Raw genomic sequence first — 18,170 nt, 5'->3', positions numbered from 1 at the left:
TTGGAGGAGCCCAAGATGGGAGCGTGGCTGGCAGCAGGCCAGGCCAGGGCGGGGACTCTTGGAACACGCAGGGAAATTGCCAGGGAGGCCCTGCAGATGCTGGCTTGGCACCAATTAAAAAGGCACCCCTCGGCTGCTTTGAAACATCAGCCATGCCCTTAAATTCCCCCACTTCCAGCTTCCCAGCCATTTCCTACACGCAGGGAATGAGAGCCTGGAGTTCAGCTTTGAAGGCTGTTTTACCAACCCCACAGTCCCAAATCAGCTGCTTAATAGCGACGCGGGAGCTGAGTTGTCACATTTTGCATCTGGGTCAGATTCAGACATGAAAATATTTAAGAGCTGAGTGAGTGCTTAGTGAGGATGTGACCTCCTGCCTGGAAAAACAGCAGATCTAGGAGAAAATGCTGCTCCAAGCTTTCTGCTCCCTGCAGCTCATGCGTGCCCTTGCTAAGTATTGAAGCTGACATTTAAAGTAAAAAGGATTTACTCTCATATTTTATGGCTGCAGCCTCTGCAAAGGGTAAAGTCCTGCAGGAGTGAGCCTTGCACCGGTCACAGACCACACTCAGCACGTCCCAAAGTCCCCTGAAAATTAAGTATCATCAACTGCTTTTCTTCCAGCCAGTTAAAACTCTGCTCATTTAAACTTCCTTTTAGTGGGCTTGGGAAATGCAGCACCAAAATGAAGAATATTTCCTCCTGTTTCTGCTTGTGTTCCAACCTCGCCGTTGTTTCTCAAGCAGGCAGGTTTTTATCAGTGCCTCGTTATCCAGGACAGCTCCTTGGAAAGGGAAGAACCACTCAGACTTCTCACAGAGAAAGGGGAGGTGCAAAAGCTGGAAACAAGCAGTGCTGACCTTCCCTCTCCTGCTGGCTTGTGATGGTTGGAGGTGGGAGGCTCTTGACTGAAGTGTCCTTTCATAGTGAATCTCTTTGCATGGCTTCAGGCATTTTGCAATTGTTTTAAACACGGCTGGGGGAAAAAAATTCGAATCTTTGTTTGACCTGCAGCATCTCCTGGGCCATTAAACAGAGGAGCTGAGCATGAGAAAACTGAGCTTGGGGGGTGCCAGGGGCTGCATTGCTCAGAAACTCCACAGGAGCTGCTCCAGTGAATTCCCCTTCTAAGTCACTGAGTGCTGGATGGCTCAGCCTGGCTTGGAAATGAAAACAATCACACACAACTCAGCTATCTGAAAGTTTTCCTAATTTTCCCCAAGTTTCAGTGGATGGAATTGCTTAGAAAATGAACATTTCTAGTAGAGGCTGTCATTCCTTCTGCTGCAGGGGTCAGGAGAGGCTGATCTGTGTCACCCCTTTGGAGAAGGCACAAGAGGGGTGCCCATGGATAAACACTCCTGGGATCTTTGTAAATGGCCATTGCAAGTGTTTCTAGGAAAAAAAAAGATTCAATCATATTTTATTATGGCCTTCTAAAAACTCTCCAGAGCTTGGCATAGTTTGTAGTCCCAGTAGTATCTCTGTCCCATTTCCAGTGTTCTTCTTGGGAAGAATCCTACTGTCATGTTGGAATAGAATTGATAATCCCAAAGTGATCATTTTCAATTAAATTGATAATTTTCCTAAAGTCCTTCATCTTTTCATCTTTAAAAACCCCCTTTCACAGTTAAAAAATAAAATTATCCAGGACCACTTTCCAGATAGTTCCAAAAGTATCCTGCGTGCTCTTTCCCCAGAAACCCATTTTTACAGTGCTTTTTACAGAGAACCTCCACACTTGTGCCAATATTCATTTAAAATGATGAAGTCCACCTGAGAAGGGCCTAAATTAGCACACAGCTCCAGTGTTGAGGGCTGAGAATCCAGAGGGACTTGGGGCAATTTGGGGGAGTCAGAATCAGACCTGCAAATGAGGAGCTGGGGTTTTGCTGCCTCCAAAACAAAATAATCCAGGAAACAGCTCAACTTCAGCAAGTGGGATCAGCCTCTTTGACTTGGGGTGATTGAGGGAGTTGGGATCAGACCTGCAAATGAGTTTTGCTGCCTCCAAAATGGAATAATCCAGATAACATCTCAGTTTCAGAAAGTGGGATCAGCCTCTTGGGGTGACTGAGGGAGTCAGGATCAGATTGTGAATGAGGAGCTGGGGTTTTGCTGCCTCCAAAACGGGATAATCCAGAAAGCATCTCAGTTTCAAGAAGCGGGATCGACCCCTTCCCAGTGACTCTGCAGGTTATCATCTGTGTGCTATCTCTCTCTTTGATAAGGTGCAGCCTTATCTGGCTCTGCCATTAGAGAAGCGCAGAGCCCGTTAGTGATATTTATTTGTCTAATAAAACACAACATTTCCAGCTTGGACCTGTTCATTTGGATTTTACACTTCTGCTCTTTATGCTCAGTTTCTATGGGAACCTGGGCTGTTATAGCAGTGGAGAATAAAGAGGTGAGGAGAACTCTTGGAAAACACAGCTCCATTTCTCCCCTGAGTTGCCAGGCACAAACACTCAGCTTAGAGCCAAATAAACTGAGAAGGGAACAATTAAGGCATGAGAGTTGATAATCATTGAATCCCTGCTTGCTGAAACATCTCAGTTATGCTTTTCTGCTTGGAAAATCCAGGTGTGATGCTGAAAAGTTGGGTTTGGGGAGGAGATAACAGGTTGTGGTGCTTGGCTTTATGGCTATTTTAGCGCAGACTAGAAATTGTATCAACCCCCTGTCTTTTTGGTGCAATGAATTACAACTGATGAGGTGGAAACGTGGCTCATGTACAATTCTGTACACGAGAAACACACTCCAGGTCACCCATCCTTCAGGATCTGCTGCGTCTCTCCGTGGTTAATGCAGATGAGCTGAAGTAACAAGCGCAGAATAGTTGGGCAAATGCCCTTAAGGCACACCACGATCTGAATTCTGGACGAGGTTCTGGACTGAGGCTTGGGCTCGATGATCTGACAAGTCTTTTCCAACCTAAATGATTCTGTGTTTGCATTTCCACCTGACTTGGAGGGATGTGGGCTCAGTGCTCTGAATACAGAGTGTCAGCAAGGTGAAGATGAATTTTACATCTTCCAGCAGGTCTGCGTTTATAATCCAGTAGATTTGAGGAACTTGACGAGGATATAAGCAACAAAAAGGCTTTTGAAACAGTTGGTGCAGAGAAGCTGGGGCTGCCCCTGGATCCCTGGCAGTGTCCAAGGCCAGGCTGGACATTGGGGCTTGGAGCAGCCTGGGACAGTGGAAGGTGTCCCTGCCCATGGCAGGGGTGGCACTGGATGGGCTTTAAAGTCTCTTTCCAAACCATTCCATGATTCTGGGATTTCAACAGAGTCACTTGCTCAACACCAGCAGAGCCTCTCATGTTGGAGGCTCCAGGAAAAAAGGCTTTTTTCACAGCCCTTGGGCAGAAATTGGCTCATCCTTCATTCCTGAATCCAGGGGAGGGGTTTGGAGCCCTGGCAGCTTTGGAAATACCATGGCTGTTGTCAAAAGGCCTCACACAGAAAGCCTCAAAACCCACCCTGCTAAAAAATAAACAGAGAACCACATATTTTGTGCCTTAATAAGCTAAAACACTGGCAGCTCCTTAAAAAGGCAATTTTGATGTATTCCTGAGGGATGCAGACAGTCCTAATCCCCAGTATGGCTTACAAAGGAGCTCTGCCCCCCTGCCTTGCCTGGCGTTAATCAGGCTGAGGTGCCTGACAGGAAAATCTCCCAGAATTACATTTGTTCAGCACAGAGCTGAGCTCAGGCCTCCCCTGATTCGTTTTCAGGCAAAGGGAAGCTCATTTGAAAGCTCCACTGCTAATTCCAGGAAAGGAAGAAGGCATTAAGGCTCTGCTGGGAGTTTCAAGTGACAGCAGAGCCATTAGCGGAGGGGAAGTGCAGGAAGATGATCTTTATCAGAAACCACATGTTTGGCTGTGTAGTTCAACCCCAGCAATCACTATTTACCCCTTGGTCAAGGATTGTTTTATTGCATTAAAAAAGAAATGTTTGTGGGTCTCTCCATCCTCTCAGTGAGCAGCAGGTGGAGTTTGGGTGTTTATTGAAGGTGCTGAAGGTGGGAGGAGTAAAAGTTGCTCGTGATGGAAGAGATGATCCCCTCTGAAAATAGAAAGGGCTTTTGGAAGGGTTTTGTGTAGACTGAGCAGGAGGTGATACTGGAGAAGGGAAGGCCTTTGGAAAGAATCTCTCCATCTTTCTTGGGGAGCCCCTTCAGGCACTGCAAGGCCACAATGAGGTCACCCCAGAGCTTCTCCTCTCCAATCCAAGCTCTCCCAGCCTTTCCTCCCAGCAGAGCTGCTCCATCCCTCTGATCATCCTGGAGCCTCCTCTGGGCTCTCTCCAGCAGCTGAAATCCTTGCTGTGATCTGGGTTTTGTCTGGAACATTCCCACAAAGGGATCATCCCCTTAGGAGAGCCAAGGTTTCTGTTGGAAAAGCACAAGGAGGCTGGGTTTGGTGTGCTGCATTCTGCTCCATCCTGTAACAGCTTTCCAGGAGTTCCAGAGGCTGCCAGAGTATTCCAGGGAATATCACCACATGCTTGCTCTGCTTCTCCATGTGCTTCCTGTTCTCCTGAGAAGAAAAATGGGCCTTTGACCTGATCCCAGACACGCCCCAGGTGATCTGCCCTAGGGTAAATCTCCAGTGGATCTTCATTTTCCACATTAGGAAATGGATCTGAAGAGACAAAGTGAATTAACCAGAATTCATAAAAAAACCCCAGGTCTGACACCCTCCTGCTCCCCCCCATCTTCAGGGAACAGCTGGCAGAGAAGGAGCCTGAGTGGGAAGAGCTTCACCTGCAGAATGATTTCCCCTGTAGGGAGCTAACACTGGGTCATTACAGCACAGAATTAGGCTGTAAAAGTCAGGTACTGAAATGTGGACAAGAGTTCCTAGAGCAGGGCGTGTTCAGCATTATCCTGGATAGTAAACATTCAGATAGTCCAAAAACCCCTGGATTTTAGTGAAATAATATCTCCCTTTACTAAATACATCCTGAAAATGCTGAATTGTGGGCAGTTTTCAGGCTGGGGAGTCCCAGCATGCTCAGCCATGACTCCACTCCTGTGATGCTGTAGTTTGTATAAAACCAGGCTGCTTTCCTGCTCCTTCCCGGGTGATCCCTGACATTCCATCCTTCTTGCCCATCAGCACGGAGCTGATGCTTCCCTAGGGCTGTCTTAGGGGGAATCGTCATCCCAGAGCCTGGTTTTGGCATTGGAAGTTTGGGTTATTTTTTTCTATCTCATTTTCATTTCATCTTTATTGGAAAAGTGCTGAGGTGCTTCTGCCACGCCCTTCCCAAGGTCCTTCTGCAGCTCTTTCTGGTTCACTCCATTTCTTTGCTGCTGCTCTGAGTGTCTGGATGTGCACAGAAAACCTCCTAGGTACCTTTACCTGTCTGAATTTTGACTCCATCAAGCAGCACCAACTCCAGCAGAGTACCCTCAGGGTCACAGGTGGTGTCCCTCTGCTCTGCAGATCAGTTCTTTCTCCATGAGAAGACTTTTCCTGGCAGCTTCGTGTCTTTAATGGCCTTTGCTGATGAACATTCGGAGAGAACTTTTGGAAACCACATCAGCTCTGTCAAACAGATCAACCTTTAGTGTGACCCCTTCAGGAACCTCAGTATGTCCCTTTATGGGAGACAGTAAATCGATTTTATTCTGCTCTCAATGAGTTTTCACTTACAGATACAAATGACAAGCTAGAGGTCTTGAGGTCAGCTCTGTGAGACCATCACAGGCTCATGGAGTTACTGAGGCTGGAAAAGCCCTCCCAGCCCATGGAGTCCACCCTGTGCCCGATGCCCACCTTGTCCCCAGCCCAGAGCACTGAGTGCCACCTCCAGCCCTTCCTTGGACACCTCCAGGCATGGGCACTCCAAAGCTCCCTGGGCAGCCCCTGCCAAGGCCTGAGCACCCTTTCCATGCAGAAATTCCTGCTGCTGTCCAAGCTGAGCCTCCCCTGGCCCAGCCTGAGGCCGTTTCCCCTTGTCCTGTCCCTGTTCCCTGGGAGCAGAGCCCGACCCCCCCAGCTGCCCCCTCCTGTCAGGGAGTTGTGCAGAGCCACAAGGTCCCCCCTGAGCCTCCTTTGCTCCAGGCTCAGCCCCTTTCCCAGCTCCCTCAGCCGCTCCTGGGGCTCCAGCCCCTTCCCAGCTCCATTCCCTGCCCTGGACACGCTCCAGCCCCTCCAGGGCTCTCTGGCCGGGAGGGCCCAGAACTGGACCCAGCCCTGAGGTCCCTCAGCAGGGCCAGCACAGGGGACGGGCCCTGCCCTGGGCCTGTGGCCACCCCATTGGCCTCGTGCTCCCCTGGGCTCCTGTCCAGCCGCTGGCACAGCACCCCCAGGGCCTTTCCCGACGGGCCCTTTTGTTATAAACGACCCAGATCCGCAATGGATATGAGTTACTAAAATTTACTGAGAACGCAAAAAAAGCATTCGCAAAGCCAAAGGCCAGCGCTGCGAGCCCAGCTGGCTGCCAGAGGCTCGCTCAGGACGCGGCGGATCGGCCTTTTCCAGCCTCGCGCCTGAGGCGCAGCAACCCCGGGTGTCGCGTGGCCACGCCCCCCTGTCAATCTTCTGCCAGCCCGCGCTTTTCCGCCTCTGAGGCGCTCGGCGCTTTCATTGGTCAGCGCTCCCCTCGCGCCTCTCGTGGCGCTGCTCCCGCAGCCCGGCCCGCAGCAGCTCGCTCCCCACAGAACGGGCACTGCCACAAAAACCCACCCAGCCGCCACCAAACCAAACCTGTACGATCAAAGCCACCCCGACAGCATTAAACCTTTAACGTGTATTACACCTTTGATATTTCCACCGGATAATCGCATAATACCCAACGTTATAGTCCCTAATGTAACCTATAATAGAACTCATAATTAATACAACATCTGGCGAAAGCCAACCTTCAAAAATCATTCCTAACGCTTTCCAGCCCCTCTGCCCCAGCCTGGAGCTGCAGGGCTTGGGGTGAGCCCAGGGCAGGACGCGGCACTTGGCCTTGCTGAACCTCAGCCCATGGATCCAGCCTGTGCTGGTCCCTCTGCAGAGCCTCCTGCCCTCCAGCACACCCACACTCCCACCCAGAAATGTTTTAAAAAGTTTTGTTGCCTCCCGAGGAAGCAGTGAGGGTGTAAATCTGCTGCTCCGTGCAGATGTACGGAATTCCAGTGTATCTGCGCTACCTACAGAAAAGTTATGTCAGGGAATTAGGGCACCCTGGAGAGCTGCAGGGCATGCAGGGAGGCAGAGGGGCACTGGGAGGGGAGGCATTGGGACAAACTGGGAACGCTGCAGTTGTTTGATGAAAATCATGACGATGCTTTGAAAAAACGGAGCTGCTCCATAAAAGCAGGAGAGGAAGCAAATGAGAGCACGGAGGAGCACGCGGATGTCCCCAAAGGCCAGGCCTTCCCAGAGCTGTTTGAGGGTGTGTGGCAATGAGCTGAAGGATCCTCTCTGGAAACGCGGGGTATTCCTGCCCTCCAGTGGAAGCATGGAAAAGTGCTGGATAAGGGATTGGAACTTTCCAAGCATGCTAAGAAACCCTCAGGAAGCTCCTTGCTTTTGATCTGCTGTCCCCTGAGCTGCTCCTGGCTTTCTCTGCTGGAGCCCTCGGGCCCCTCTTTGTTCGCCACCCCAGACCTGCCTTTGTCCCATGGAATTTTCCAGAGCTCGGCACTGATCCAAGGGGATGGTGTGTGAGAGTCCAGTGCTGGGAACGTGGCTTGGAGGGGTTTTGGGGGAGCACTCATCCGTGCAAGTTCAGCTCCTGGTATGGCACGAGCCCTTCTCCAGAACAAGCTGCATGCGTGGGAGGTGTTTTAGGAAATACTGTGCTCCATCAGAAATGCAGGAAGGCCGTTGAACTGCTGGGATGTGCAGGGTTTGCTGTCTGGATTCCCCAAATGAGCCAGCTTGCATCCCTTTCCCAGGCAAGGAGTTCACTGAGGTAAAAAACCCTGGGAGTTCAGGTGCTTTGTTTGGCTCCTTGTTTTCCTAATCCCTTCCTTATTAGCTCAGGACAATATTCCAGTGCTGGCAGAGCACTGGGGAGTTTCTCTGGTGGTGGATTTTGGCGCAGCAGTGAGAACTCTGCTTTTCCCTGGCTGCCATGTGTTAAATAAATGCCTGATAAGAACTTCCTTTTATCTGGTCAGGACAAGCTGTGAGATCGAGCAGCTCCTGTCTCACCATGTCAGACATGAACAGCTTCCAGGGCAGCCTGGGAAGCACAGCTCTGGGCTCTGATGCTTTCAGACACTGCAAGGAGGGGCCTTGAGTTTCCCAGTCTATCCCAGTTCTGTGCAGATCTGTTGGAAGTGCCTCAGTGCATCCAGCTGGGTCCTGTCTCTGCCCGTGGCCTCCAGCAGGTGGCTGGAAGGGGGAGAAGAGCAAAGAGGTGATCATTGATTTATTGATTTATTGATTGGGAGCCTTCGGTCTCCAGCGATTTGGGACTCGGGCACTTCCTGCTGTCGACAGATTTGAGCATTCCTTGGTGGTTTCTCCTCCTGAATCTGCACAGCTGCTTCCCGTGGCACACCCTGACCTTTTCAACTTTGATCAGCTCCTGCCAGTTGTCTCTTCCCCTAGCACAGAATCCCATCCAGATCCATCACTTCCCCTCCCTTTCCCAACCTTACTCCTTAGCTTTTGAGGTGAGGGCAGTACAGATGGATGAATGACCACCACCACCTGCTTAGGCAGGATTTTTTTCCCCTTCACTGCATTCCTACAGGATTTCCAGTGTAGGCATTACCTTGTCCCTTGGTGTCTTTAGTTCCTTGTGCAGTTTTTCACCTCAGGCTTCTGTTTGCTGGTTTTGGTGATTTCATATCCTTGACCAGTGCTGTCATTTTACTTCTTCTCCCTGTTTTTCCAGTTCATCCCTAAAGATGTTGAGCAGGAAGGATCTGAGCGCTGCTGACCTCCCTCCATTAGGAAAACGAGCGCTGCATTTCCTATTTTGCACCTTTTTTTGTTTTAATCAATGCACAGACCTTCCTTCTCATACCACTTCTGTAAGAGCCTTTCAAACCTTGTCAGATGGCTTTAGGAAATCCAAGCCAACTGCATCCAGCAGCTCTCTCCTCCCCACATGCCTGGGGTCTCCTTCAAAGAGCTCCAGTAGGCTCGGGAAGCGCCTTGGCTCTTCCCCAAAGAACTCAGATTTATCCATGTGTCAAGTGCTTCTGTTAGGACAGATGTTGGGTTTAGGGGACTACAGGGCTCTGGATCCCATCAAAAAGCCACTTCCATCCTCGAGGTCACACAGAAGTGCTGGGGGAGGCCCATCTGGTCCCTCGGTCGATGTGGGTCCCCTCATGACACTTCAGTGGGGTTCCCCTGGAGCTTCCCTGGGAAGGAAGATGTGCTGGGAGGGTCTCTCCAAGGCCTTCCATGTTGAGCCCAGGAGTAAAAAGGGCACTGAGCTTCTCTCACATGGCTTTGTTCTCCTCGGTGGGCTCTTTCCAGAGGGTCTCTGTAGGGTCTCTACAGCCCATGCTCAGATTCGTGCTGCTGCTGTGGTCAGGAAGGGTTTATTATTTGGTTTGAAGCCTTTTGAAGTTGTTATTCACTTTTTTTTCCCTGTTTTATGGTGTTTTTCCTTTCAACTGGACCAGATTTGGTTCTTTTTTCTTTCCTCTTTCTTGATTTGTTTGAAATGACTTCGTATTTGAAGGGTGCACTTGCTTTTAATGTCCTGGCTTGTGCTTCTGCTCAGCTGCTCCAAATTTCTGCGGCCTCTCCTAGATCCACTCTGGGTGTGTTTGCTGTGTCCAGATCCCCACGTGCCACTGCTGAGATTTCATTCTCCTCCTCAGCTCTTTCAGCTGCTCTTTGAATTCCCTTTTGGGACTTTTGAAGTGGTGTTTTTCTATGAAAGCTCTCTCCAGCAGTGGTAGATCTCAGCACATCGTGGTTTTTCTCTTACAAGGAGGTTCTCCCAAGGGTAGAACTTTGAATTGGGCTTGCCTTACCTTTTCTGATCTGCCCTGTGGCTGTCACTGCCCCTGGATCCCTGGCAGTGCCCAAGGCCAGGCTGGACGTTGGGGCTTGGAGCAGCCTGGGACAGTGGAAGGTGTCCCTGCCCATGGCAGGGGTGGCACTGGATGGGCTTTGAAGTCCCTTCCATTCCAAACCGTTCTGGGATTCCATGAAGTGCCCCTCAGCAGCCCTTGGAGAAGGAACACAAGTTCTCTCAGGGTAGATCTCTGCCTCTTAGCAGCTGCCAAGCTGGAAACCCAAGCTCACAAGGGATTTTTTCCCAGAGGATTTGGGCCATTGGAAAGAAGAACTGAGGGCAAAATGCCGACAAAGTTGTCTGAAACCCCCAGGACTTGAACAAATGCACAGTAAGCGGTGAGCACAGTGAATTGGACAAATAAATGTGTCTGACATCATCAATATATTGATCTGTTCCTCACATTCCTTAAAAAATTGAAGAGGAGAAAGCTGCAACCGAATCCTTTGAACGTGAGCATCGCCGTTGCCATGGGGACCTTCCTCTGTGCAGGTCCTGGGGGGCCTCCTCCGTGCAGGAGGCTGGAGGCAAAGGGGCTCTTTGGTGTCGATGTGCTCAGCTGAGCCCCTTTGGGGGTGCTGGGATCTAATGAGCACTTTGCAATTAGCTGGGGAGATTTCGTAGAGCAGAACTGTGATTTGAGCAATTTCAGGCTGCAGTTAGGCCGAGCTTTCCTTGAGATCATGTCTGGCTTTCCAAGGGTGGAACATGGCTCTTCCCCACAACTTCCCTTAAAATACCTTTGGTAGTGTTCAATCCTTGGCACCTGGTTTGGTAGCTGGGATTTATTGCCCTCGCAGAGTTCATTTGGAATTTTAATGCACAATTCTTGTTTTGGACAGTATTCACATGGATTCTCTTGGGTGTTTTCCAAAGGAATAAATCCCCAAGGGATCTCTAGATATTGCCTCTGAAGTCAGTCAGAAAAGCGAAAGGAAAAACCCTTGATGCCTTATTTTCCAAAGAGATTTTATTGCTTACAGATCCAAACTGTTGAATTCAGGAGGATGAGGAGAAAAATGAGGAGAAAAGAGGGAATTCAGGGAATTGTCTTCTTCCTGACCAAAATACTCTTTTTTTTTTTTTCCTTCTAAATTATTCAGGGACATTAAAGACCACCATGGGAAGTTTCTTTTTCACTGGCTTTGTGCCAACCATCCCCAAAATGCAGCTGATTCAGCTGCTCAGTCTGGGGGTTTAAACCCCAGTTTGCCCCAGGAATCCGTGGTTTGAATATGAATTACTTGGCTGTCGATAAATAACATCTTATTGCTTTTCCATTTTATAGCAGATGTTCTTTCCATTGGAATGAAATGAGGTTGCCGAGGTCTGAGTGCAGCGTTTGAGGTGCCATGAGAGGTCTTCTGCTCTTCCTTAGGATTTGTTCAGCCTGGAATTCCAGGCTGTGCTGGGCCAGGATAGAATGTGATATGAGGCATGTCTTTGGTGTCCAGCTAAAATCTTCCAGAGTTAAAACAAGAGACCAGGAAAAAGGGAGGGGAAAGAGGAGGAACAACCCCCATCCTTAAGCAATATCCTTTAACACTGCACAGAACAGGAAACTCCACCAGAGGAAGGAATACTCCACATCCTCCCTCCTCCCCTTTTAATTAAAATGGATTCAGATCTGGGGGTTGTAATCAGTTCTGTAGGGTGTCTTGTTTGAACTATTTCAGGACATTTTGGCATGAGGAATATTACAAATGTCGTTTTACCCGGAGCTGAATCCAGCACTTCCCAGAGAAGGAGGTGGGGAGAGTCCTGTGGGAAGCGTGGAGCTGTTTCCTTAGGAGTTCAAGGAGGAACACGTGCATCTGGAAAACAAATACACATTTCCATGGTGACCTCCCTGTGACTTCCAGAGAAAACCAGGGAGTGTGTTCTCTAAAAACCCTCCTTGTGCTCTACTGAGAGTGCTGGGGCTCAGATTTGTATGGAGTTCCCATCACCTGGCATTTTCTATCCTGGTGTGTTTGACTCTCCCACCAAAACTGTGGCTTTTTCCTGGCACATCAGCATCGTGTGGATGCGTAAGGGACAATTCCACAACATGGGCGCTGGAACTGGGGAGCGAAGGGTTGGGATTTTGGGAGCTCGGATCCCTGGGGGCTGTCGTGAGCTTTAAAGGGAGCGATGCACTTGCCTGTGTTACCAGAGGAGAGGATCCCACAGGAATATCTGGGAAAAAAGGGTGAGATTTGCATCTGAAGGGGTTTTCTCCCAGATGAGGTCCCACTGCGGGGTGGGAGGCGCTGAACCCAGCAGCACAAGGTGTTTAATGAGGTATCCCAATCTCCTGGCACATTCAGGGCTTCCACAATAGTCACTCCAAAAAATCCAGGCTTCTCAAAGAGCCTTGATGAGGAGAAGCACTTTCTGGGCTGCTTTGGCTGCATTTGAGTGTGTTCAGTTACAATTCTGGGTGAGATCTGTGCAACATCCAAGTCTTCAAAGCCCCAGAATTCCAACAAATCTCTTTGTTTAACTACTGAACCAACCCGGGATGAGCTCAGCTTGCTCCAGCAGCACAGTATCATGTTTGTGATGCTGAGCTCTCACTGAAAAGTGATTTGCTTTTAAAAAAGGGGAGGGGACAAATGAACCTGTGAGGTTTTTAACCCTGTATTTTTAATTTCAGATCTCCCTCCCCTTCCAGAGGAAGTTAGAGATGCCATGGTGACACTGAACCATGCCATAAATCCAATCCCTCCTGATGGGAGAGAAATTTCTAAAAGTCCTTGCAAGGAGTTTCAAAGATAAACCGAGACTTTTCCTGGAGTTTTAGTGCTTCCAGATAGTTGTTTATGAAGTCTTATCAGAGGAACAGAGCCACTAGCGTGACCCAGGCATAACATAGAGCACAGAAAGCAGGAGAGAAGTCTCTAATTATCAAGATTTACACAGCCTTTTAAAGATAATTTAACCAATGGTTACTAAAAACGTACATTATTTTCACTTTCCTTACCAATTACTCAGTAACATGGCCAGGAACTGCGGAATTCCTCATCCAGTCATTCCAAACTACTTTTACTGCAGAATATGGAGTAGTGAAGGAAGAAGGGAGAAAGTTTAGAGAACAACAACAATCCTCCATTTTGATATTTTTTATTCCTATCTATTTACTACAAAGAGAAGCCCAAAACCTCTAAAATTTTTCACCCTGTGACAATCTTACATAGTAGTCTATCACCTAATTCACACCACTGTATTTTCTAGTTCTTGTCTGATTGTTGGTAATTTTTTCCAAGGTTGGAGGTTAAAACAGTGTTGTTCAGGGGGGTAAGAACCCTTAAAAACAGGCAGAGAAATATTCTCAGCACTCTGGGTTCCCACACCGTGGCTTTAATGTCTGGTTTAGCTGCCACTCCAAGCTCCACTGCTGTAAGAAAATCTAAAGCAGGGGATGTGCAATTTTCTCCTGATGTAAAAGGCTGTGATCTCAGGTGCTGGGGCATCCAAGAGAAATTCCCAGCCCTGAAGATATGGCCTTGAAAAGAAATCCAGCCTTTCTTTTCCATGCAATGGTCCCTGCAGCTGCAGCTTCAAACCCAGTGGCACCACCAGCACAGGGCTTTTAAAAATCCCAAGGAAAAGGCTCCTGGTTTGGATTTTTGAAGGTGTCAGATATGGAAGGCAGTGGGAGGAGCAGCTAAATCAGGAGTTCAAGCCGCCCCAGGAGGATGGGCTGAGGAATCCTAGCCTAGGAATTTCTGGGTTATTATTCCCATATGTTTGCCCTACATCCATCTACAGATCCATCCTTCCACTCTTTCAGTGGGGTTTGCAATTGTAAAACATCGAGAGCAGCAGATGAGTTTGATGTTCTCCTCCTCGGTCTTCCTTGGGGCAGGGCAGCAAATCCTCCTCTGGAGGTAAATCCTGTCTGAGCAGCCAGGATCTGTGAGTGACATCCATCCCTCCCTGGGCTGGCTCAGCATTAGGGTGGCTAATCCCAGGCAGGAGCTATCGATGGAGATATCCTCGAATAACTTTGGGATCTGAATTTGTGAGTGAGCTCAGAAATGGCAGTAATGTGACAGAGCTGGGAATGAAGTCAGCTGTTCTGTCACATTTGTGATGGGCAAGAAAACAGGCAAAGAGCTGGGCTTTTCCTCAGAATCATCCTTCCCAAGGCAGCTTTTCCTGAAAGGGTCTTTGGGAAGTTCCCAGGTGCATTTGTGCCTCAGGAGGGAGATGGACATGTGGTGCCCAGAGGAAGGAGCACAGAGGCCTTTCCCACACATCCAGGACATTGTTATTCCCTGCTCTCACTGCCTGCTCTGCCTGAGGGGAATTTTGGGGCAAACACCCCCCTTTCAGCTAATCCATGGAGACCTAGGAGTGCTCAGATCCTGGAGAGGTCTGGAGAGCAGGTTTGGCCTTCCCCAACAGAGGTTGGGTTCATGCCCTGGTTATTTTTTCCTGCTGCAAAGGTTTGTCAAGGAACATCTCCCCCCAAAAGTCCTGACCCCATGATTGATATCTGCGGGGAATGCTGGATAAGGGTTTGCATGTGGGATGGGACCTGTGAGAGGATGAGTGGCCACACACCATGAAGAAATAGGGATTTGCTCCCAGTGCCTGCCAGGAATTTGCTTTCAGCCATTCCCAGGCTCTGGATCCCGCTGGTTGTGTTGATGCCCTGTGGCTGTCCCTCTACCTGAGCCCTCTCAAACAGGGCACAGCTGAAGCTCAGCATCTCATGGACACCACACAAGGTGCTTTTGATTTCACTTTCACCTATTCCTAGACTCCCCCTTGCCCCAAATCCTTGGGGAACACGTGATCCTGAGCTTTTGGGAGTCATTGGAGCCAGCAGAGAAGGGAAGGCCTGGGAGCCCTGCCACCATTTGCTGCATCTGCTCTTCCTCATATCATTTTCAACTCTGAAGCCTGCTGGTGACAGGAATTCCAGCTGTGTCCCTTTGGAATTGCACCTTTCTTCACGCAACAGCACAAATCCAATCTAGGGAGCTTTCCATGATTTCAGGGTACCAGGCAGGCCAGGTCCCATGGAGAGACCAGACTCAGGTGGGTCATTTCATCCCAGCCAAAATATGGACAGTCAGATGGGGAGAAAGAACAGTCACAGAACTGGGGATTTGGGGGAATTTTTGCTTTCTTCTACCCAGATTTTTTTAAGTGCCCCATCAGCTGAAGCAGCATTTAATAAGAAACAAATTGTGGCTGCCCCATCCTTGGAAGCAAGGTTCAAGAAAGGGTTGGGAGCAATGTGGTGATGTGGAAGGTGGTTGGAACAACATGATCATGAAGGTCCTTTCCAAGCCAGACTATTCCATGATTCCCTGACCCCTTTAGAATCTCACTATATCTTAAGAACCACAAGGAGAGGACTTTTAGTGGGCACAGAAATAAGGTTTTGTTTTGGCAAATATTTCCCTCCCCACCCCACCTGTGGATCTCAGGCTCATTTCACCTGTGTCTCCTTGCAGGCTGGCTCTGATCCCACCATCCAGGTGCCACCATTCCACTTTTCCCAGTTTTCACAGAGATTCCATATTTCCTTCTCCAGAAATGCATCTCCCCAGTGATGGGTGAGGTAGTGACCAGACTGACCAAAAAACCAAATGACAGGCTGCCGGTGTCTGTCAGTGGGGAAGGCTCCCAAATTCTGGGTTTATACCCTCAAACCAGTGGCATTTGCTCGGATCAGGGCTGTTGGTTCCCATTTGGTTGCAGCTCCTGGCTGGCTGGCAGCCTGCAGGTGGAGAAGAGCCAAGTTTTCTCTGGAGATGACAGTTTGCTAACAGATGTCTGATGTTTCCCAACACGCTTAGGATGGGAATCAGGAGCTACTTCAGCTGAGCTGAGCAGTTGGGTAATGGCAAACCTTTGCTCCTCACATCTTCTTGTTGATCAGCTGCCCAGGTAACACGACTATTTCAATTTTTTCATTGTTGTTCATAGTTTTAGGAGGCAAAGCTTGAAATATCTCTCAGAGTAATCATTGTCCTAGGAGGCAGTGGCTCATTTAAATGGGGGGAAACCTCCAGCAGTGCAAGGAGCCACAGGATTTCCTCTCCCCTCGGGCAAAGCATTGCCCAAACACTTGGGCTGTGGCTCCTGCGCTGCCATTTCAAAGGATTGGGCTATTGGAAGATGGAATTTCCTCCTGAGCCCCCTTATTACTCTGGTGTCTTGTACATGGTGCCTGTCCCTGCCAAAGGGGAGGCTGAGGCCAGGCAGCTCCTCAGGAACAGGGGGTTTATTTGGAGGCAGGGAAAGGAGTGGTGTTCCCAAGCCCCAGCTCTTCTAGAGGAGGTTTCAGGAGGTTTCTGCCATTCAGATTCCCAGGAAACCTTGGAGAAGAGCTTGGAGACTCTGCAGGATGCTCTTGCCTAACTCAGACCTGAACATCTCCCGTGCTGCTGTCTGAGGTCCCACCCTGCTGTCAGCTGCAGGAGTGGGCTGTGAGCCCTGCCAGGCTTGGGCTGCTGTCAGTAGGTACAAAACCATGCTTCAATAAGCAAAAAGTCCCATTAGGAGCACACTGGGAGTTGATTCCTGGTGTCCCACAAGGCTCCTGTGAAAAGCTCAGCCTTCATTTTAAAAACTCTTTATTAACAGACTTTTCCTTGCTTTTGGATCACACGTTCCCCATATCTTTTCTTACTGTGCACTTCCAGTTATGATTTTCCAGACATTTTGACCTGGGATGAGCAGCCCAATTACCAAAATATCCAGGGAAAGACTCTTTCTTAATTACAGCTAATTCAACTGGAGACAAACAAGCCCAGAAATCCCAGTGCAGGAAGTCCAGGCCTTGTGCCTGCACAGCTCCAGTGTGGCACTGACCATGCCTGTGATGCCACTTGTGCCTCCAAGGTGTCTGTCCAGCACACCTCTCATCCATTAATTCAGGAATTTGAACTCTTCCAGAGGTCAGAAAAACATTTGATTATTTGGAAAGTCTCCAAGCACTGGCATAAAGCTGGGATTTACAATAAAACCGCCTTTCTGGTTAAAGAGGAGTGGCATGAGTGGCGTCTCCACAGTGGAGAAAAGCACCCTGCCCTGGCTCAGGTGGATTTGTCCCACACAGGGATGAGTTATTTCCACCTCATCCAGAACAAGTGGGGTCAAACTGTCCCTACCCTCATCCCACCTCTGTTCTGTGGAACTGCTTCCTTGAGCAGATTGTCCAGAGAGGCTCTGGGCTCTCCTCCCTGGGGCTGTTGCAGAGCTGTGTGCACACAGTGCTGTGCCTGTGGTCTGGGATGGCCCTGCTGGAGCAGGGAGGTGCCACCAGGTGTGCTCCCTTCCAGCCTGGAGCCATCCTGTGAATATCCCAAACATTCCCGAGTGTCGCAGATTCTTTTTCCTGATCCCGAACTGAATGTTTTCCTACAGAAAAATATTAGTATTTCAACTTCTGTGTTCCTTGGCACTGCCCTCCCCGTGCCTTGGAAGGCTCTCTTTGCTTTGGGAGGGGATAAAATCAAACATCACAGATGTTTTTCACCATTGTTCTGTCCAGTGAGGAGCTCATGCTGCAAAACCTTGGGAGCTTCCGTTCAGGGAGCAGCACGCTCAGCTTCAGGAATTTGGAAGGAATTCTGAACTTCATGACCAGGATCATACCCCTGATTTCCGATTTAGCTTGGGAATATTTGTATTTTCACCTTTTTATTGAAGATATTTATCCTCCAGCTTAGCAGGTTTGAAATGCAGAATGACTTAATTTATAGGAATTTGGTGTTTAAGTGGACTTGGACTTTTGTAGCTGGGAATAAAACGGAATTCCAGTGTGGCTGTTGTTGGTGGGCACGGGAAGAGCTTGCTTGCCTGATTTTACTGTGGTTTGGTTTCACTACATATTTTTGGCCTTTCTTTTGGGGTTTTGAGGCTTGTTGCAGTGTATTTAGAGAAAAACACATCCAGTGTGTCCCATCTGCTTTGCTGCACTTGTATGTGCTCGCTCCATCCAAGGAGTCTGGCAGAGGGAATTAGCCAAGGCATTTCCAAAAGCAGTCCCAAGGATGCGGCAAGGATTTTTCTCAGCAAAATAATCCGGTTTTATCGTGTTCCAACGCAAATCCAGAAGATTTCAGCCTCCTGGTCCAAGAAGGTGTCCCTGTCCATGGCAGGGAGGTTGAAATCAGATGGTTTTGAAGGTCCCTTCTAACCCAAACCATTGTATGACCCTG

General features: G+C 49.1%; 1 protein-coding gene across 6 annotated transcripts in view; it reads left to right on the top strand.

Annotated features, from left to right (window-relative positions):
• Window positions 1–18,170, top strand: part of PRKG1 (protein kinase cGMP-dependent 1) — a 376,397-nt gene that overhangs the window by 328,680 nt on the left and 29,547 nt on the right. The window contains exons 1-2 of one of the 6 annotated variants that reach the window (XM_069018841.1): window positions 14,822–15,033; window positions 15,801–15,891. The exons of the other annotated variants lie outside the window; for them this stretch is intronic. Coding sequence (XP_068874942.1) covers window positions 15,015–15,033; window positions 15,801–15,891 — 110 coding nt within the window. The 5' untranslated portion in view covers window positions 14,822–15,014. Of the gene's footprint in view, window positions 1–14,821; window positions 15,034–15,800; window positions 15,892–18,170 lie in introns of those variants that run through there. 6 annotated transcript variants of the gene reach the window in all.

Source organism: Aphelocoma coerulescens, chromosome 6 (assembly GCF_041296385.1).
Source record: "Aphelocoma coerulescens isolate FSJ_1873_10779 chromosome 6, UR_Acoe_1.0, whole genome shotgun sequence".
Lineage (NCBI taxonomy): Eukaryota > Metazoa > Chordata > Aves > Passeriformes > Corvidae > Aphelocoma > Aphelocoma coerulescens.
This window is presented reverse-complemented; position numbering and strand designations above follow the sequence as displayed.